Source organism: Pongo abelii, chromosome 20 (assembly GCF_028885655.2).
Source record: "Pongo abelii isolate AG06213 chromosome 20, NHGRI_mPonAbe1-v2.0_pri, whole genome shotgun sequence".
Lineage (NCBI taxonomy): Eukaryota > Metazoa > Chordata > Mammalia > Primates > Hominidae > Pongo > Pongo abelii.
This window is the reverse complement of record NC_072005.2, coordinates 51,601,219-51,622,544: the sequence shown is the minus strand read 5'-3', so window position 1 is coordinate 51,622,544 and position 21,326 is coordinate 51,601,219. Positions and strand designations below refer to the sequence as shown.

At 50.3% G+C, this 21,326-nt stretch overlaps 1 protein-coding gene across 2 annotated transcripts in view; it reads left to right on the top strand.

Annotated features, from left to right (window-relative positions):
- OPA3 (outer mitochondrial membrane lipid metabolism regulator OPA3) overlaps window positions 1-21,326 on the top strand; it is a 58,938-nt gene that overhangs the window by 13,932 nt on the left and 23,680 nt on the right. Inside the window, exon 2 of one of the 2 annotated variants that reach the window (XM_002829415.5) lies at window positions 16,322-21,055. The exons of the other annotated variant lie outside the window; for it this stretch is intronic. Coding sequence (XP_002829461.1) covers window positions 16,322-16,719 — 398 coding nt within the window. The 3' untranslated portion in view covers window positions 16,720-21,055. Of the gene's footprint in view, window positions 1-16,321; window positions 21,056-21,326 lie in introns of those variants that run through there. 2 annotated transcript variants of the gene reach the window in all.

Sequence of the window (21,326 nt, the reverse complement as noted above, 5' to 3'; positions counted from 1 at the left end):
ATTTTGAGACGGAGTCTTGCTCTGTCGCCCAGGCTGGAGTGCAGTGGCGCGATCTTGGCTCACTACAACCTCTGCCTCCTGGGTTCAAGTGATTCTCCTGCTTCAGCCTCCTGAGTAGCTGTGACTACAGGCGCCCGCCACCACGCCTGGCTAATTTTTGTATTTTTAGTAGACACGGGGTTTCACCATGTTGGCCAGGGAGATCTTGAACTCCTGACCTCAAGTAATCTGTCTGCCTTGGCCTTCCAAAGTGCTGGGATTACAGGCGTGAGCCACTGCGCTCGGCCCTAGCTTCTCTGTTAATTTCTTCCTCTGAGCCTTAGAAACTCCTGAGTGTCCTCTATACCAAGTTGAGTTGGTCTCTCCAGGCCTGGGAGGAGAGTAGAGGTGGGGATCGTTTTCTGGGGTGTGGCTGTGCTTCAGTCCATTAGGAGGCTGAGTAATTCATTCACTCAACAAATCTTTATTTAGTGCCTGCTGTGTGCCAGGAACTGTCCTAAGAGGCATGACTCAGTAGTCAACAGAACAAAGATCCCTGCTCTCATGGGGCACATTTGAGGGTATTAGTTACCTGCCTAGTGACCCCAGGGCACAGACGGGCGCTTCATCCCGGATTTCCCACCAAATTCCCAGGCTGAATCCAGTGGTCCACCCTGCATCGCATCCCCATCCCAGCACAGTCCCTGTGGCCCAGGGAAAGCAGTGCCCTAATTGGCCAGGCTCAAGAGTGGGGTTACCTCCTCCTGAATCCCTTGAACCAAAAGTTGGGGAGATAGGATCGCCCAAGATGCTGGGCAGATGGAACCAGTTATGCCCCTCTGGTAACTGGAGCACTGTGTGTTACTGCAGTCTCGGGTTGCTGTAATGGAAAGATCAAGCCAGGTCTGTGGGAGGAAGCACTGCCTATTGTGGCCTGCACAATTCTGTTAATACTTGGAGCACTGTTAGGGCAAGCTTAAAACTGGCTGGATTGGGCGGGGCACAGTGGCTCACACCTGTAATCCTAGCAATTTGGGAGGCCGAGATGGGCGGATCACCTGAGGTCAGGAGTTCGAGACCAGCCTGGCCAACATGGTGAAACCCCATCTCTACTAAAAATACAAAAATTAGCCAGGTGTGGTGGGGCATGCCTGTAATCCCAGCTACTCGGGAGGCTGAGGCAGGAGGATGGCTTGAAGCCAGGAGGCGGAGGTTGCAGTGAGCCGAGATCATGCCACTGCTCTCCAGCCTAGGTGGCAGAGCAAGACTCCATCTCAAAAAATAAATAAATAAATAACAAAATAAACTGACTGGATTGCCAGGTGGGGTGGCTAACACCCATAATCCCAGCATTTTGGGAGGCTAAAACTGGAGAATCACTTGACCTCTGGAGGCTCAGGTTGTAGTGAGCTGAGATCGCACCAGTGCACTCCAGCTTGTGTGATAGAGTGAGACCGTGTCTCAAAATAACAATAATAATCATCGTCATCATCATTATCATCTGACTGGATCACATCTGGGGAAGGGCAACCAGGGCAGAGAGTGGCTTGAAGCTATGTTTACCCTGAATAATAATTTATTGACTGATAATAACAGCTTTTATTTAATATGCTTTCCATCATCTCAGCAAATGATCTTAACCACCTTATTAGGGAGTTTATGACCATCCTGGTTTTATGAGTGAGGAAATCTCTCAAAGCGAGAGAAACGGGTTCCCTGAGGCAACACAGGATAAGAAGTCATATCCCACTGGCTCCCAAATTCCTCCTCTTATGTTTAATTATTGGCACTTGATTTTTTTGATATATTTTTTGTTGAGAAATAGTATCTATACAATGCAATGTACAGATCTAAAGGCTACAGTTCAATGAGTATTGGTAAATGCATATACCCATGTAACTAGTACCCAAGATATAAAACATCGTCATCACTCTAGAAAGGTCCCTCCTCCCCTGCTCTGTCGCCTTATCTGACTTCTCTCCTTATTGATTAGTTCTGCTTGTTGTTCAACTTGATGTAAATGGAATCATACACTATGAAATTTATGTTTAGCTTTTGTTCATTTGATACTTTTGAGATACTTGCTGCATGTATCAATAGTTCATTTCTTCTTCTTTTTTTTTTTTTGACACAGGGTCTCCCTCTGTCACTTAGGCTGGAGGGCAGTGGCACAAACACAGCTCACTGCAGCCTCAACCTCCTGGGCTCAAGCTATCCTCCTACCTCAGCCTCCTGAGTAGCTGGGACCACAGGCACATGCTACCATGCCCGACTAATTTATTTTATTTTTTGTAGAGATGGATCTCACTAAATTGCCGATAGTGGTCTTGAACTCATGGGCTCAGGTGATCCTCACCGCTTGGCCTCCCAAAGTGCTGGGATACAAGTGTGAGCCACCATGCCTGGCCAGTTTATTTTGTTATTTTGTTTATTACTCTTAATAAAAGTGTATTCTTTTCTTGTATTTCATTATATGAATATGCCATGATTTGTTTAATAACTGTCCTAATGATGGGCATTTGGGTTGTTTCCAACTTATTGCAAGTAAAGGTGCTATGAACATTTGTGTACAAGCCTTTATATGGATGTTTTCATTTCTCTTGGTAGAAATGAAATTCTCCCAGTAATTATCTAGGAGTAAAATTTCTGGGATATATGGTAAGGGTATATTTAATTTTATAAGAAACTGGCTGAGCCAGGGGCGGTGGCTCACGCCTGTAATCCCAGCACTTTGGGAGGCTGAGGCAGGTGGATCACAAAGTCAGGATATCTAGACCAGCCTGGCCAACATGGTGAAACCCCATCTCTACTAAAAATACAAAAAAAAATTAGCTGGGCATGGTGGCGCCTGCCTATAGTCCCAGCTATCTGGGAAGCTGAGTCAGGAGAATCACTCGAATCCGGGAGGTGGAGGTTGCAGTGAGTTGAGATCGTGCCACTGCACTCCAGCCTGGGCGACAGAGTGAGACTCCGTCTCAAAAAAAAAAAAAAAAAAAAATCAGGTGGGTGGATCACCTAAGGGAGTGGTGGCTCACTCCTGTAATCCCAGCACATTGGGAGGCCAAGGCAGGTATATCATCTGAGGTCAGGAGTTAGAGACCAGCCTGGCCAACATGGCAAAGCCCTGACTCTACTAAAAATACAAAAATTAGCGGGGCACAGTGGTCTGCACCTGTAATCCCAGATACTCGGGAGGCTGAGGCAGGAGAATCACTTGAACCCTGGCAGCAGAGGTTGCAGTGAGCTGAGATTGCGCCTTTGCACTCCAGCCTGGGCGACAGAGCAAGACTCCGTCTCAAAAAAACAATAATAATAAAAAAAGAATATTAAACCAATCTTATATTCCTGCAGAAATCCCACTTGATTATGCTATATTATCTTTTTTATATATTGCTGGCTTTGGTTTGCTAATATTTTCCTAAAGATTTCATCTGTGGTCATCGGTGACATATTCTGTAATTTTATTTTCTTGTATGTCTTTGTCAGATTTGATTGATTGATTGATTGATTGATTTGATTAAGACCAAGTGTCACTCTGTCACCCAGGCTGGAGTACAGTGGCAGGATCATGGCTCACTGCACCCTTGAACCTGGGGGCTCAAGTGATCCTCCTAACTGAGCCTTCTGAGTAGCTGGGGCCACAGGCACACACCACCACGTACAGCTAATTTAAAAATCTTTTTGTGGCCGGGCGCGGTGGCTCACGGCTGTAATCCCAGCGTCTGGGAGGCCGAGGCAGGTGTATCACCTAAGGTCGGGAGTTCAAGACCAGCCTGACCAATATGGTGAAACCCCGTCTCTACTAGGATTATAAAAATTAGCCATAATTAGACTAAATACAAAAGTTAGTCTCACTCTGTCACCCAGGCTGGAGTGCAATGACATGATCTCAGCTCACTGCAACCTCCGCCTCCCAGGTTCAAGCGATTCTCCTGCCTTGGCCTCCTGAGTAGCTGGGATTACAGGGGCATGCCACCATGCCCAGCTAATTTTTGTATTTTTAGTAGAGATGGGGTTTTACCATGTTGGCCAGGCTGGTCTCAAACTCCTGACCTCAGGTGATCCACCCACCTCGGCCTCCCAAAGTGCTGAGATTACAGGCGTGAGCCACCACGCCCAGCCACTAGACATCAAATTATGTAATGCGTGCTGTTTTGGTCAGTGGTATACTAATAGAAATTGCGTGATAATACAATCCAAGAGAAAAGTTTTTTTTTTTTTTTTTTTTTTTTGAGACGGACTCTTGCTCTATCAGCAGGCTGCAGTGCAGTGGTGCAATCTCGGCTCACTGCAACCTCCGCCTCCCAGGTTCAAGCAATTCTCCTACCTCAGCCTCCCAAGTAGCTGGGACTACAGGCGCGTGCCACCACGCCCAGCTAATTTTTTTTTTTTCTTTATTTTTAGTAGAGATGGGGTTTCACCATGTTGGCCAGGATGGTCTCAATCTCTTGACCTTGTGATCCGCCCACCTCGGTCTCCCAAAGTGCTGGGATTACAGGCGTGAGCCACCACGCCCGGCCAAGAAAAGTTTTAACTAAAATCACAAAGAATGAAATTTTTAATTTTAATTTATAGATACATTTTTGTTTCAGAGACATATGATAGGACATTTGAGCATAAAAAAGTCACATTAGGATAAAACTTTATAGAGAAAGTAAAATGTAGGTGGAACTTCAAAGACAGCAGGGAACAATGCAAACTCTTAAAAAAGAGCTAGTTGGTGTATTTTTAAATGGCTTTGGAGGGAGACAGAGAAGCAGGGGTCTGGGAGCCACTGGGATGTCTTTGACCCAGATCCTTCCCATCCTCATCACCTCATGGCCAGGCTCACAGCTAAGCAGAGCCCCTATCTGGACCTCAGTGGCAGGTGTGGTTTTGTCCCCAGCAACACCATGCAGGGTCACTGGAGTTCAAGGCCAAGGCTGAGTGGGCTCTTGACGTCTGCGTTGCCCACCAGGCCCATGCCATAGGAACAGGCTTGTTTTCAGTGTGGCACTTGCCCCCTGGGCTGTTCTCAGAGTCCTCCTGGTTTACCCCCAGTCAAGGAGGGATCCTGGGCTTAACCCCACCCTCAGTCACCTTGCACGTGTGGTCCTAGTCTCCAGTTCCTTCTGCTTCTTGCCACCGCCCTTTCCCTCCTCCCCTTCCTCCCCTACCTGCCCCCTTCCAGGGTGCCTAGGTCTCAGCAGCTTCCCTGCTGGCTCAGTTACCTCTCAGCCATCTGCTCCCACCTCAAGGCTTGCATTGATTCCCTCCCCTTCTGCCTAGTCGCATACCCTCCCAACCCCTCCACCACCACCCCCACCCTGCTGCTTCCCTTTGTTCTTGTGGCTTCTGCTGTCTTTCCATCCAGGACTGCTATTTTATTGGGTCTTGAGGAGGGAGCAGAGGTGCAGAGGTATAGGCTTAACCTATGGAATCCTGGGGGCCAAGGTGGCTTGTTTGATTTTTTTGAAAAATGTTTTAATTATCTGTTTTCACCGGCACAGTGGCGCACACCGATAATCCCAGCACTTTGGGAGGCCAAGGCAGGCCGATTGCTTGAGCTCAGGAGTTCAAGACCAGCCTGGGCAACATGACAAAATCTCATCTGTATTTAAAAAAAAAAAAAAAAAAAAAAGACCAGGCACAGTGGCTCACACCTGTAATCCCAGCACTTTGGGAGGCCGAGGCAGGTGGATCATGAGGTCAGAAGTCTGAGACCAGCCTGGCCAACATGGTGAAACCCCGTCTCTACTAAAAGTACAAAAATTAGCAGGGCATGGTGGCGCGCGCCTGTAGTCCCAGCTACTCAGGAGGCTGAGGCAGGAGAATTGCTTGAACCCGGGAGGTGAAGGTTGCAGTGAGCCAAGATCGCATCATTGCACTCCAACCGGGGCAACAAGAGTCTCTGTCTCAAAAAAAAAAAAATTAGCCAGGCATGCTGGTTCTCGCCTGTAGTCCCAGCTACTTGGGAGGCTGAGGTGGGAGGACTGTTTGATCCCTGGGATTCCAGGCCACAGTGAGCCATGATCCTGCTACTGTACTCCAGTCTGGGTGACAGAGTGAAACCCTGTCTCAAAACAAAGACAAAAAACAAGACTTACTTACTCTATTTCAGTTGCTGACAGAAATGCTGAAATTTGTGAGATTATAGTGTCAGAGGGTCTCTCTTGGCTTTTTAATTGTTATCATAGGCCGGGTGCGGTGGCTCACACCTGTAATCCCAGCACTTTGGGAGGCTGAGGCGGGTGGATCACGAGGTTAGGAGATTGAGACCATCCTGGCTAACACTGTGAAACCCCATCTCTACTAAAAATACAAACATTAGCCAGGTGTGGTGGCGGGCGCCTGTAGTCCCAGCTACTCAGGAGGCTGAGGTAGGAGAACGGTGTGGACCTGGGAGGCAGAGCTTGCAGTGAGCCGAGATGGAGCCACTGCACTCCAGCCTGGGCGACAGAGCGAGACTCTGACTCTAAAATAAACAAACAAAAAAATTGTTATCATACACTATGCTGCAGGATTAGGGAGCCCAGCAAGGCCTTTCGCACCTGGACAGGTGAACCTGGCATAAATGCCCAGAAGCAGAATGACTGACTCCAGGGTGTGCACAGATTTACACTTACACCAGCAAATGGGCGAGAAGGTCCATTTCCTCACAGTCGAGCCACCTGGGGGCTGTTTCTGTTTTCGTTTTTCTACTTTGAACTAATTTTAGAACCACAGAAGAGTTACACTAAAAGTACAGAGAGTTCCCACATACCTTTCACCCAGAGTCTCCGGATGATAACATTTTACATAACCACAATGCAATGAGGCGACCCAGGAAATTAACACTGGTATAAAGCCTGCAGGCCTCATTCCTATCTCAGCAGTGTTTCCACCGGTGTCCTCTTCTGCCTGTTCCAGGATCTTCTCCAGAAACGCACGTTCATTTAGGTGTCATTTCTTTTATTTATTTATATATTTTTTGAGACTGAGTCTCGCTGTGTCACCCAGGCTGGGCAGTGGCGCGATCTCGGCTCACTGCAACCTCTGCCTCTCGGGTTCAAGCGATTCTCCTGCCTCAGCCTCCTGAGTAGCTGAGATTACAGGCATGCGCCATCACACCCAGCTAATTTTTGTATTTTTAGTAGAGATGGGGTTTCACCAGGCTGATCTCAAACTCCCGACCTCAGGTGATCTGTCCACCTAAGCTTCCCAAAGTGTTGGGATTACAGGCGTGAGCCACTGCGCCTGGCCTGGAGTATGGTTTCTACTGAATGCTTATTGCTTTCACACCCTCATAAAGTTGAAAAACTGCAAGTTGAACCATTATAAGTCAGGGACTGTATGTACTTAGGCTAAAGAGTCTGATAGTTGTGTAGTTTATGATAGTAGAAAACCCAGCAGCCTCTTTTTCTTTTCTTTTTTTTTTTTTTTTTTTTTGAGATGGAGTCTTGCTCTGTCGCCCAGGCTGGAGTGCAGTGGCACGATCTCGGCTCACTGCAACCTCCGCCTCCTGGGTCCAGGTGATTCTCCTGCCTCAGCCTCCCGAGTAGCTGGGATTACAGGCAGGCGTCACCATGCCCAGCTAATTTTTGTATTTTTAGTAGAGATGGGGTTTCACCATGCTGGCCAGGCTGGTCTCGAACACCTGACCTCGTGATCTGCCAGCCTCGGCCTCCTAAAGTGCTGGCATTACAGGTGTGAGCCACCGCGCCCGGCCCCCAGCTGCCTCTTTTTCTACCTCAATTTCTGCTTCCCCCAGGTAGCCACTGTAACTCTTTCAGCTATTTTTTTGGTATTTATCATATTTCTTTTTTTTGTTGTTGAGACGGAGTCTCGCCCTGTCACTCAGGCTGGAGTGCAGTGGTGCGATCTCAGCTCACTGCTACCTCCGCCTCCTGGGTTCAAGAGATTCTCCTGCCTCAGCCTCCTGAGTAGCTGGGATTACAGGCATGCGCCACCACGCCCAGCTAATTTGTTTTTTTGTCTTTAGTAGAGACAGGGTTTCATCATGTTGGCCAGACTGGTCGTGAACTCCTGACCTCATGATCCACCTGCTTTGGCCTCCCAAAGTGCTGGGATTTCAGGTGTGAGCCACCGCCCCCGGCCTATCATATTTCTTAATAAGGGAATTTCTTTTTCCTTTTTCTTTTCTTTTCTTTTCTTTATTTCTTTTTTTTTTTGAGATGGAGTCTCACTGTATCACCCAGGCTGGAGTGCAGCACCATCTCAGCTCACTGTAGCCTCTGCCTCCTGGATTCAAGCGATTCTCCTGCCTCAGCCTCCCGAGTAGCTGGGATTACAGGTGCGCATCACCACTGCCAGCTAATTTTTTATTTTTAGTAGAGATGGAGTTTCGCCATGTTGGCCAGGCTGGTCTTGAACTCCTGACCTCAAGTGATCCACTGCCTCGGCCTCTTAAGTGCTGGGATTATTATAGGCGTGAGCCATCATGCCTGGCTCTAATAAGAGAATTTCTAAACATTCCTCATTTGGAAATTTTTTTCTCATCTTTTATTATTTCTTCTCCATCTTTTATTTTTTTATTTTTATTTTATTTTATTATTTATTTATTTATTTATTTTTGAGACGGAGTGTCGCTCTGTTGCCCAGGCTGGAGTGCATTGGCATGGTCTCGGCTCACTGCAGCCTCTGCCTCCGGGGTTCAAACGATTCTCTTGCCTCAGCCTCCCGGGTAGCTGGGATTACAGACGCCTGCCACCACGCCCAGCTAATTTTTGTATTTTTAGTAGAGACGGGGTTTCACCATATTGGTCAGGCTGGTTGCGAACTCCTGACCTCAGGTGATCTGCCTGCCTCGGCCTCCCAAAGTGCTGGGATCTTCCCCATCTTTTATTATCAGCTGACTTCCTTGTATGGAAGATAAGGATTTGATGTTTTTCCTTTCCCTCTCCCATATTCAATAACCTCTCCCTCCTTACTAGTAAACAGTTCCGGTTACCGGTTCCACGGGATTTAGCCTCTCAGTAGCCAGCATGTTCATCATGGCCCTCTTGCCATCAGGGGCTCTAGCAGTCACTACTGTGTCCTTATGACGATCCTTCACCATCGCGTAGTGGACCCTATGAGGAATACCTTCCCTTCATTTTACGAGGAAGCAGCCATCGTGTGCAGGCGTGTTCCCAATAGTGGGGAAGAGGTGCTTTGTCCTTTTTTTTTTTTCTTTTTTGAGATGGAGTTTTGCTCTTGTTGCCCAGGCTGGAGTGCAGTGACATGATCTCGGCTCACTGCAACCTCCACCTCCCAGGTTCAAGCGATTCTCCTGCCCCAGCCTCCCGAGTAGCTGGGATTACAGGCATGCGCCACCATGCCTGGCTAATTTTGTATTTTTAGCAGAGACAGGGTTTCTCCATGTTGGACAGGCTGGTTTTGAACTCCCGACCTCAGGTGATCCACCCACCTCGGCCTCCCAAAGTGCTGGGATTACAGGCGAGAGCCACTGCGCCTGGCCTGTCCTATTTGTCCATAAGCTCCCGAGCCCCGGTCCCCCACCATGGAGGGAGCTGTTTCGTCTTAGCAGCACATTTCCTGAGGAAAGGGTTGCATTCCAGCCACCTGCAGTTTCATGCTCAGAAAAATCTTGAACAATAGTTAACTGTGGCCAAGTACGTCACTTTACTTGACTCCGTGGGTTAAGATATCCCTCCTTTCCCCGGGAAATCTCTCTGGGCTTGGTCAGCCACTGTGTTGTGACCTAGAGTGTCTGAAGTGCCTGTGGCCTGGAGCTCCGGGGCAGAGAGAGATCTGAGCATAGGAGTTTGGGTCCTGAAGTTCTGAGTGGCCCCTGGAAGTAGATGTGACAGTCAAGTGAGAAGAGGGCTTGGGAAATGGTACCCTGAGAAATGACAGCCACTGAGGCCGAGGAAAGGGTCTATATCAGAGACAGACGGGTGGAGGGGGGCTGGAGCCAATCCAGGAAATCCAGGAGGAGGGGCGATGCACAGTGCCACATTCTCGAAGGGACAGATAACACCAAAAGCATCAGGGGAGAGAGAAGGGGGACGGGGGAGCCAGAGACGGGGAGCCATACCCATTGTCCGTGGCCACCTCCTGGGCACCTCCACAGATCAGCTTTCTCATTAAGTGCCTGCTCTGTGCCTATCTGGGGCTGGGGACAGTGCAGTGACCAAGTTAGCCTCAGGCTCTGCCTGCATCGGCCTCACAGTCCAGTTGGAGAGACAGACTTGTCACCATGCAGTGAGGACCCAGAGCAGTCAGAGCTTGGATAGAGGAGCTCAGGGGTCTGGAGGTCAGGGAAGGCTTCCTGGAGGAGGGGACATCTGAGTTGGGATTCTCCAGTATGGAAGACAGATGAAAGGGAATGAGTCTGGAGGGAGAGAGTTCAGGGAGGAGACAGAAAATGATTCTATGTAACCCAAGAGTAGATTCAGACCAGTGGGTAGGATGTACTTCCAGGAATAAAATTCCTAACAGGAGTCAGGAAGAGGATATTAGGTTAACATTTACAAACTGAGCATTTTCTCCCTTACTGTGTCATTGCCATTCTCCCAATCCTGCCAGTTGAGTATTTTGATCCCCAGTTTTGCTAAGGAAACACCAAGGCTCAGCTTGCATATCCAGAAAGTGACAGAACCAGGATTTGAGTCTATCCAGGTCTGTGTGACTCCAAAGTTCTTGCTGCCATTTATTAAGGCTGGCCTCGTGTTAAGCCCAGGGAGCTCTGAGAACCTTGAGAATGTGTCTGACGCAGCCTATGGTTCAGGAGGGCTTCCTGGAGGAAGGGACAGTCCAGCTGAGATCTAAAAGAAGAATTGGGAAAAGACAGGAAGAGAGAAATGGAGGGGGCCAGGTACGGTGGCTCACACCTGTAATCCCAGCGCTTTGGGAGGCTGAGGCGGGTGGATCACGTGAGGTCATGAGTTCGAGACCAGCCTGGTCAACATGGTGAAACCCTGTTTCTACCAAAATATACAAAAATTAGCCAGGTGTGGTGGTATGTGTCTGTAGTCCCAGCTACATGGGAGGCTGAGGTGAGAGAATCACTTGAACCCGGGAAGTGGAGGTTGCAGTGAGCCGAGATCGTGCCACTGCAGTCCACCTGGGACAGCATGGCGAGACTCCATCTCAAAAAAAAAAAAGAAAAAGAGGGAAAGGAAGAAAAAGAGAGAAGAGAAAGAAAGAAAAGAAAGAAAGAAAGAAAGACCATTGTCCAAATTCTTTTAAGTAATAGAGAAAGTAGGAATACTGACTTACTCATTTTATGAGTCCAATAGAATACTGATATCAAAGCCTGATAAAGTCATTACAGAAAAGGAAAATTATATTACAGAAAAGGAAAATTATAGGTTAAGATCTCTCATGAAGTTGGAGTTAGGCCAGACACGGTGGCTTATACCTGTAGTCCCAGTACTTTGGGAGGCCAAGGTGGACGGATCACTTGAGGTCAGGAGTTCAAGACCAGCCTGGCCAACATGGCAAAATCCTGTCTCTACTAAAAATACAAAAATTAGTCGGACATGGTGGTGGGCACCTGTAATCCCAGCTACTTGGGAGGCTCAGGCAGAAGAATCACTCGAACCCAGGAGGCGGAGGTTGCAGTGAGCCAAGATCGAGCCACTGCACTCCAGCCTGGGCAACAACAGCAAGACTCTGTATCAAAAAAAAAAAAAAAAGCACCAAAGTCTCATGAAGCAGCACTCAGAGGATCTCCTCTCTGCCTTAGTCATACCACACTGGAGAGTGTTTCCATGGCCACTGCATTGCAGAGCGGAGATCAAGCCACTGCACTCCAGCCTTGGGGACAAAGTGAGACTCCGTCTGAAACAAACAAACAAAAAAACAGAACATAGAATAATAAAAACTGCATACAAATCCCCTGTAGAAATGGGGGAGTGGAGAAAGGGCAGGCCGTGTGGGGGCAGAGTGCTCACCTTTCATAGTGGGGCTGGATTATGAGTAGGTAAGGATGGTGTAGATCTGAACAAGCCTTCAGTTGAAGAGCTCAGAAATGAGTGAGGTATGCTTACTACGGGCTGTCCAGGAGATGGCGCTAGGGGAAAACAGGCTGGCGACCGCAGTAGTTGAGGGTTCCTCTGCGGAGGGAACTTTGACTTTACATTTTATAGTTTGAGTACTTTGTTTTCTTGCAATGTGTTACTTTTATTTGCGGTGGGGGTTGGGGGTGGGACAACCGGTAATGGTAGGTTTGTTGGGATTAAAGGCTTGAGCTACCGCACCCAGCCAGTTTGTTCTTTTCTTCTCACCAATTCCTTTTGATTGCTGCGTGGAGGACAATTACAGAAGGTGAGGCTGGGGCCGGCAGGTGGGAAGGAGGCTGGAGGCAGGACTCACTTATGTGTTAAGCTTAGATCTAATGAGCATCATGCATGTGCCTGGTCTGGCACTGGGCAGTGCTGGGGACACAGCAGTGACCGTGACAGCCCTGGGCCCCGCCCTTGTGAGGCTTACAGGACAGTGGGGAGACTGATTGCAGACAAGTAACTGGATAGCCACTATTCCTGGTTGTGATAGGCACTCAGAAGGGGATAGACAGGCTGTATTCCTCCTATTCAGGAGGTCAGGGAGGGGAACGTTGGTCAGAGCTGGGATGGATCCTGGACCAGGACAGCAGAAGGGAATCCACTGGGAGAGATGTTCAAGATGCAGAATGGACCCAACACGCAGCTGAGAGGCCGTCGGAGAAGGGGAACAGCTGGGATGAGGCCCCCATCTCTAGCCGGGGGACAGGTGTGGGGCCAGGTGCTGGGTTCAGGTTTGGACGTGCTGAGTGTGAGAGGTCTAGGAGACATCTGGAGCATGTTGACCCCCGCAAGTCTGGTAAGTCCTCCAGCTTACCCTGTCCTGGCCCCTCACAGCTATCCCTTCTAGAATCACAGCCCTGTGATTCATCCCCACTTGGGCCTTGTTTCCTGAACCCCACATCTGACCGCTGGCCTGAGGGAGGATGCTGTCGGCCCCTGCTCTGAAAGCCCTGCAAGCCCATGCCTGCGCGTGCATACATACACACACACACACACCCCCTCTTGATTTGATTTCCTGTGGCCTGTGTATGTGCCCACTCCCACTGGCACACGTAGACCCACCTGCTGGCCCAGATCCCCATGCTTGGTCTGCACTGAGACACTTGCATTTCCACGCTGGGAACCTCACCCAGGAAGGCTAGAGGAGCTGGAACCCTCACCCCTCACCACTCTCTGGCCACTGTGCTAGGTGTCCCTGACATGAAGGAGGCAGTGACAGTTACGGGCCTAGCTCTGGGCCACCACCAGGGCTGGCGAGTGTCATTGTCAGGATGATGCTGTCCTTCCTGTGTTACAGAGGGGCCTCGGGGCAGGCTGTCATTGCCCAGGCAGCAGGTGGCGGAGCCCCGGGGGGACCCCAGATCAGCCTGACCCTAAGACCTCAGTGTGGGAGGGGTCTCCACAGCCTGGACCCCAGGAACCCACAAGCCCAGGGCCTAAGCCACAGTCAGCTGTAACAGTCACTGCAGCAGCTGACAGTGACAGTGACTTCTTGGGCCCTAAGCTCGCGCCTCAGGTCTTCCCTCCAGCTCCAGCAGAGCTCCCCAAGCCTTCCTGCCACCCCACCCCTTTGAAGATGAAAAATGTGTAGTGGCTGGGCACAGTGGCTCTCTCCTGTCGTCCCAGTACTTTGGGAGGCTGAGGCGGGATGATTGCTTGAGCCCAGGAGTTCAAGACCCACTTTGGCAACATAGCAAGACCCAGTTTCTACCAAAAAAAAATTTAAAAACAGCCAGGCATGGTGGGGCACCTATAGTTCTAGCTGCTCCAGAGGCTGAGGCGGGAGGATTGCTTGAGTCTAGGTGTTCGAGGTTGCAGTGAACTGTGATGGAGCCGCTGCCTTCCATCCTGGACCACAGAGTGAGAGCCCATCTGTTAAATAAATAAGTAAATAAATAAATAAGATGGAATATGGCAAGACCCCGTCTCCACCCAAAAAAATAAAATTAGCCAGGCATGGTGGCATGCACCTGTTGTCTCAGCTACTCAGGAGGCTGAGGTGGGAAGACGACTCGAGCCTGGGAGGCGGAGGTTGCAGTGAGCCGAGATTGTTCCACGGCACTCCAGCCTGGGCGACAGAACGAGATCCTGTCTCAGAAAAAGAAAAAAAAAATTGTGTGCCCTCTAGTGCATTTTCAAGTTGACAAGTAAAACTTTTCTTCATAACCTTAAGTAGTTGTGAAGGATGGAATTTCTGGTTCTGGTGTGTTATGACACTGACATGTTCAAACAGCTGGTGCCTCCTTCCCTTCATATTTATTACAGTTCACATACAGTAATAATGATTTGATGCCTACCAATGTCTGGTTTAAAGATACATATATATATATAAAGGCCAGGCATAGTGGCTCACGACTGCAATCCCAGCACTTTGGGAGGCCGAGGCAGCCAGATCACTTGAGCCCAGGAGTTCAAGACCAGCCTAGGCAGCATACTGATAACCCCCATCTCTATTTTAAAAAAAATACAAAAATGACCAGGCGCAGTGGCTCACGCCTGTAATCCCAATACTTTGGGAGGCCGAGGTGGGCGGATCACGAGGTCAGGAGATCGAGACCATCCTGGCTAACACGGTGAAACCCCATCTCTACTAAAAATACAAAAAAATTAGCTGGGCGTGGTAGCGGGCGCCTGTAGTCCCAGCTACTCAGGAGGCTGAGGCAGGAGAATGGTGTGAACCCGGGTGCGGAGCTTGCAGTGAGCCGAGATCGCGCCACTGCACTCCAGCCTGGGCGACAGAGTGCGACTCCATCTCAAAAAAAAAAAAAAAAATTAGCCAGGCATACCTGTAGTCCCAGCTACTCAAAGGACTGAGGTGGGAGGATCATTTGAGCCTGGAAGGTCGAGGCTGCAGTGAGCCATGATTGTGCCACTACACTCCAGCCTGGGCGACAAAGCAAGACCCCGTCTCGAAAATAATACAAATAAAAACAAGCTCTTCTTTTTCAGTCAGAAATTTCACATGGTTTCTTTTTGTTCATGTACTTTTGTATTTACAGTCCACATACCCATAGAATTCCATCTAATGATTTATATGTCGGCAACCAAAATACATACACAAATTTACATGTTAATTTCCTGTGAACATAAGATTCTAAATGCTAAGTTATTTTCTTCTGGATTGAGTTAATTTTGAAATTATTAGTACGCAGTTACTTTAAAATGTTCATCTTTTGGATGGGCATGGTGGCTCACGGCTGTAATCCCAGCAGTTTGAGAGGCCAAGGCAGGTGGATCACGAGGTCAGACGATCGAGACCAGCCTGGCCAACATGGTGAAACCCCTTCTCTACTAAAAATACAAAAAATTAGACGGGCATGGTGGCACATGCCTGTAGTCCCAGCTACTCAGGAGGCTGAGGCAGGGGAATTGCTTGAACCTGGGAGGCGGAGGTTGCAGTGAGCCAAGACTGTGCCACTGCACTCCAGCCTGGCAACAGAGCGAGACTCCGTCTCTAAAACAACAACAACAAAAAGTTCATCTTTTATACATTTTCATGAATAATTTCTAAACCTTAAAAGTAAAAGGAGATGTTGTAAATGAGTCTGCAAAGGCACCAGACAAGGGTTCCCTCTGTGGTTTCATGTGCCCTTGGATGAATATTAATTGTTGCAGGAGTGAGTCAGGGTGCAGCATCAATTCTGCATTGGTTTTAAAGACTCAAGTGCTGAGAATCTTCCTTCATAAAGAAGCAGCTAGGCAAGGAAGGAGTTTTTGTTCCAGCAGCACCACTCACCTCTTGAGCTCCCACCAAGGTATGTGCCCAAAACCTCACTGTGAAGAGCTCGCAGCTCTTAGCTGCACCTTCAGGGCTGATGAAATTCTAGGATTGGAGCCATCAGACTTGCAAAAATGATTGATTATTACAAGTGTATCTAAGTGTTCAGAGGCACTTAGCATCGACTGCTACCTTAAGCTGCCCTTTGGAGCCAGAAGCCCCCTCCCCCCCATCTGTAGCCCCAACTTTGCACTTTGGGAAAATAAGGCAAGAAAGGGGGTTGGTCTTTCTCCTGGGAAGTGGGTGGGGCGACAGTGCCAGGGCAGGACAGCCAGGATGGCAGTGGCTTAAGGGAGGAACACAGGGAACTAAGCATCTAGCAACTAGACCTTTACACCGTCCATGAACTTGGCGCTGTGGAAGCTCCTGGTGTCTGTCTTGGGGCGTGGCCCCTCAAGTCCGAGGACCTCCCTTCTGGGGCAGTGTTTCTTATTCCTGGCTGCTCGCTAGAATCTTCTGGTCTTTTAAAAGACCCCTGGGTTACCCAGGCTAGGTGACTGCATTCCCTGGGTGAGAGGGGTGGGGCTTGCAGGGGGCTCCCAGAGCGCAGCCTGACCCCTCTCTTCCCCCGCAGTGTACCACTGGGTGGAGATGCGGACCAAGATGCGCATCATGGGCTTCCGGGGCACGGTCATCAAGCCGCTGAACGAGGAGGCGGCAGCCGAGCTGGGCGCAGAGCTGCTGGGCGAAGCCACCATCTTCATCGTGGGCGGCGGCTGCCTAGTGCTGGAGTACTGGCGCCACCAGGCGCAGCAGCGCCACAAGGAGGAGGAGCAGCGTGCCGCCTGGAACGCGCTGCGGGACGAGGTGGGCCACCTGGCGCTGGCGCTGGAAGCGCTGCAGGCGCAGGTGCAGGCGGCGCCGCCACAGGGCGCCCTGGAGGAACTGCGCACAGAGCTGCAAGAGGTGCGCGCCCAGCTCTGCAGTCCTGGCCGGTCCGCGTCCCAGGCAGTGCCTGCGTCCAAGAAATAGGAGCTTGCTGGAACCTGAATTTGGACATGGCCTATGTACCTAACGTGGCCTTCTTCCCGCACCACCCTTGCCTGCGCTGGCCCAGTGGAAACCACCAGGATCTTGATGCAACTTGGCATTTGGTTACCCCTGCTGATGAGAGCAGCCGTTACCTGCCACTGGAACCAGCAGGTGAAGCGTTGCAACATAGCCCCCTCCATCATCCTTCACCCCCTATCCCCCACTCCAAACCAGGACGACCTGCAAGGTCCCAGCCAGCAGGACACCGTGGGCACTCTGGCAAATGAAAAAATGGAACCTGGTCTTGAGCTGAATCAATGTGTTATTGTTACCCCCACCCCCGGTTTACCTGATCAGTGTTAACCTTTACTGGGACACTCATCTGTTACACTGGAACACCCCCTTCTTTTTGTCAATCGGTAGACCACTGTAAGGAAATGCAGTGTGTTGCAGTGGCCTTTTCTCCCCCTCACCTTCTAAGGTCAGCTGTAGCTGAGCATCAATGCTTTCTTAAGGTGGAAAAAAAAGGTGCGGCTGGGAGCCTTGGCTCACGCCTGTAATCCTAGCACCTTGGGAGGCCGAGGCGGGCAGATCACTTGAGGTCAGGAGTTCCAGACCAGCCTGGCCAACATGGTGAAACCCCATCTCTACTAAAAATACAAAAATTAGCCGGGTGTGGTGGGGTGCGCCTGTAATCCCAGCTATTCGGGAGGCTGAGGCAGGAGAATTGCTTGAACCCATGAGGTGGAGGTTGCAGTGAGCCAAGATGGCACCACTGCACTCTAGCCTGGGCAACAGAGCAAGACACCGTCTTAAAACCAAAAGTTAACCGGGCGTGGTGGTGGGTGCCTGTAATCCTAGCTACTTGGGAGGCTGAGGCAGGAGAATTGCTTGAACTTGGGAGATGGAGGCCGAGATTGTACCACTGTATTCCAGCCCGGGTAACAGAGCAAGACTGTGTCTGAAAAAAAAAAAAAATCCTGGCTGGGCATGGTGGCTCACACCTGCAATCCCAGCACTTTGGAAGGTCGAGGTGGGCGGGTCACTTGAGATCGGGAGGTCGGGAGCTCGAGACCAGCCTGACCAATATGATGAAACCCCGTCTCTACTAAAAATACAAAAATTAGCTGGGCATGGTGGCATGCACCTGTAATCCCAGCTACTTGGGAGGCTGAGACAGGAGAATTGCTTGAACCCGGGAGGAGGAGGTTGCAGTGAGCCGAGATTGTGCAGTTGCATGCCAGCCTGGGCAACGAGCAAAACTCCATCTTAAAAAAACCCACAAAAGGTCCTGGCCTGCAGTCAATCCATGGAATCATTGTACCTTCCCTTGAGACCCGAAGTGGACTATTCCAACAGAACCCCCTCATCCTTGAGTCTATGGCACAACCCACTGGAATGGCGCTACAGGATCTTTTCTGTGAATGTCCTCCAACCCCCTTTCCATGGTGGGAAATTTGATCCTAACCAGGGCTAATCCAGCCTGTCCTTCAGCCTCAGCCTCCTATTTTCTTGTCCTCAGAGTCCCTGGAGCTTGTACTGTGTGGCATGTCCTTTCTTGCCTTCCCCACCTTGCTCAGTAGCATTTCTCAGGGCCCCAGTCGAATCCAAGCCCATGGATTCAATTGTCACATCCTTCATCTTCCATCCACGTCTCCTAATCTGTGTGCTCTTGCTTTCTTTCCTCGGAGCTCTGGACTGACCCTACAGCCCGTCTTCATGTAGCAGTACCCTCCTGCCTCCATAGCCCCCGGTCCCACCCCCATCCTACCAATTAGGCCACCAGGTGGCCTTAACTCCTTGATTAATTTCCTCCGGCTGCCATAACAGATCACCACTGGGTGGTGAACTTGATGGCTTAAGTCCAACAGGAATTTAATTCATACGGTTCTGGGGTCCAGAAGTCTGAAACCAAGGTGCTGACAGGGACACGCTCCCTCTTCCAGCTCCTGGTGATTCCAGGCCTTCCTTGGCTCTGCCTGGCCTTTTCCCTCTTCTATTTTGTCTCTTCCAAGAACACCTGTCATTGCATTTAGGGCCTATCTTAAGTTCAGGATGATCCCACCTCAAGACCCTTAATTACATCTTAAAAAACACTTTTTCCAAATAAACTGTCATAAGCACAGGTCCTGGGGGTTAGTATGTGGACTTGTCTGTTGGGGGCACACCATTGAAGCCATTCAGCCCACTATTCCTCATCCCAAGAGTATGCTGGCGTCCAGGTGCAGTGGCTCACACCTGTAATCCCAGCACTTTGGGAGACCAAGGCAGGAGGGATCTCTTTGAGCCCAGGAGCTGAAGACCAGCCTGGGCAACATAGTGAGACCCCATCTCTGCAAAAATAAAATAAAAAATTAGCCAGGTGCGGTGGTGCATGCCTGTAGTCCCAGCTACTTGGGAGGCTGAGGCAGGAGGATCACCTGAGCCCTGGAGGTCGAGGCTGCATCGAGCCGTGATCGCGCCACCACACTCCGGCCTGGATGACAGAGTGAGGCCCTTTCTCAGAAAAAAAGTACCCTGAGACTCCTGCCAACCCCGCGGGCCATTTGGCCTTCCTGCTAGCTGAGAGGAACAGTCTAGGAACCACCCTTTTCTACTGGGTTTCTCTTCCAGGATCTGCCACTTAAGCCAGAGGTGGTTGGGTCCCACTAGCCTGCAGTCTGTCCTTCCGACTATAGCTGTCTCCTCATTAGAGGAGCTGCAAGGTGATGAACAGCTGCTGAGGCTGTATCTGAGAACCATCATGTGGATCTCCACAATGGGTACAGAGCTTATTAAAATCAGGAGGGAAACTGGGAGGGTTCTGATGGGGAGAGGCCCAAGAGTCACCCTATGAGGTGGGGAAACTAAGGCCAGGGATAAGCAAAGGGACTTGCCAGAGATGCCACAGCCAGTGAGGGGCTGACTGCCCAGGGTGGTGAAGTAGTAGGGGCAGAGTGAGGGGCTTGGATTACCCCAGCTGCAGAGTGAGGAGGGAGAGGCGATGGCTGAGCAGAGGCTGGGAGGGTGGCGATCTCTACACAGAGACCCAGACCATCCCAGAGGTGGCACTGACAGTGGGAGACCCTCTCTATCCCCTCTCAGAGCAGCCCCGAATCACACCTGAGATCATAGCATTGTGTAAACGGGGCGACCATTCCACCTGGGCCGCTCTTGGGAAGCTGCAGGCAAAAGTGGGAGGGCCGGGCTTCCCCCGACTTCCATCCTCACCTCCCTTCTCTAAAGAGGTAAAAATAGCCTGGACCAAGATCCGCCCAGATAGAAAGCCAAGAAACAGGTTCTGAAACCTTTTCTTTTCTTTTCTTCTCTTCTTTTTTCTTTTCTTTTCTTTCGGAGACAGAGTCTAGCTCCGTCACCCAGACTGGAGTGCAGTGGTGCAATCTCGGCTCACTGCAACTTCCACCTCCCAGGCTCAACTAATGCTCCTACCTCAGCTTCCAAAGTAGCTGGGATTACATGCGCCCACCACCCATGCCTGGCTAATTTTTGTATTTTAGTGGAGACGGGGTTTCTCCAGGTTGCCCAGGCTGGTCTTGAACTCCTGACCTCAGGTAATCCGCCCACCTCAGCCTCCCAAAGTTCTGGGATTACAGGCATGAGCCACTGTGCCTGGCCTGAAACAGCATTTCAGTTCCGTCTGGAAGAGGGGGAGAAGCTGGAGCAGAGGGAACTGACTGAGTGGGTCCTTAGTGGGGCTGTGTTTAAAACTGGGAGTGACCCAGGCCGGCTCACGCCTGTCATCCCAGCACTTTGAGAGGCCAAGGCGGACTGATCGCATGATGTTAGGAGATCGAGACCAGCCTGGTCAACATGGCAAAACCCCGTCTCTACAAAAAATACAAAAATTAGCCAGGCGTGGTGGCACATTCCTGAATCCCAGCTACTCGGGAGGCTGAGGCACGAGAATTGCTTGAACCCAGGGGGCGGAGGTTGCAGTGAGCTGAGATGGTGCCACTGCACTCCAGCCTGAGTGACAGAGTGAGACTCTGTCTCACCAAAAAACAAACAAAAAAACAGGTGGGAATGTGAAGACAGGCAGGAGCTCCAATTCCTGACCCCAGTGCTGTTCTGACCCGGATGGAGTGCTGCTCTCACATCTCAGAGACTTCACACTCAGCCCTGCCCTGCCCTGACAGGCAGCCAGTCCTCGTGGGCAGCAGGGCCATCTACTTCCCCCACTGCGGTGTCGGGGTGGCCAGGGTGTGTGGAAATGGAAAGAACGTCCTCTCAAAATGCAAGAGGCCAGAGGATGGTTCACTGCTCGTGTGTTCTACTAGCTAAAATTCTGTGTACCTTGCAATTTGGGGAGAGGGGTTAGAATAAATTTGTAAATGAAGCTGATTGTCTTCAAGTTGATGCATTCTTTTTTCATATTTAAAAAGTCCTTGGGGCTGGGCGCAGTGGCTCACGTCTGTAATCCCAGCACTTTGGGAGGCCAAGGCGGGTGGATCACCTGAGGTCAGGAGTTCAAGACCAACCTGACCAACATGGTGAAACCTCGTCTCTACTAAAAATACAAAAATTAGGCAGGCATGGTGGTGCGCACCTGTAATCCCACCTACTCAGGAGGCTGAGGCAGGAGAATCGCTTGAACCCGGGAGGCAGAG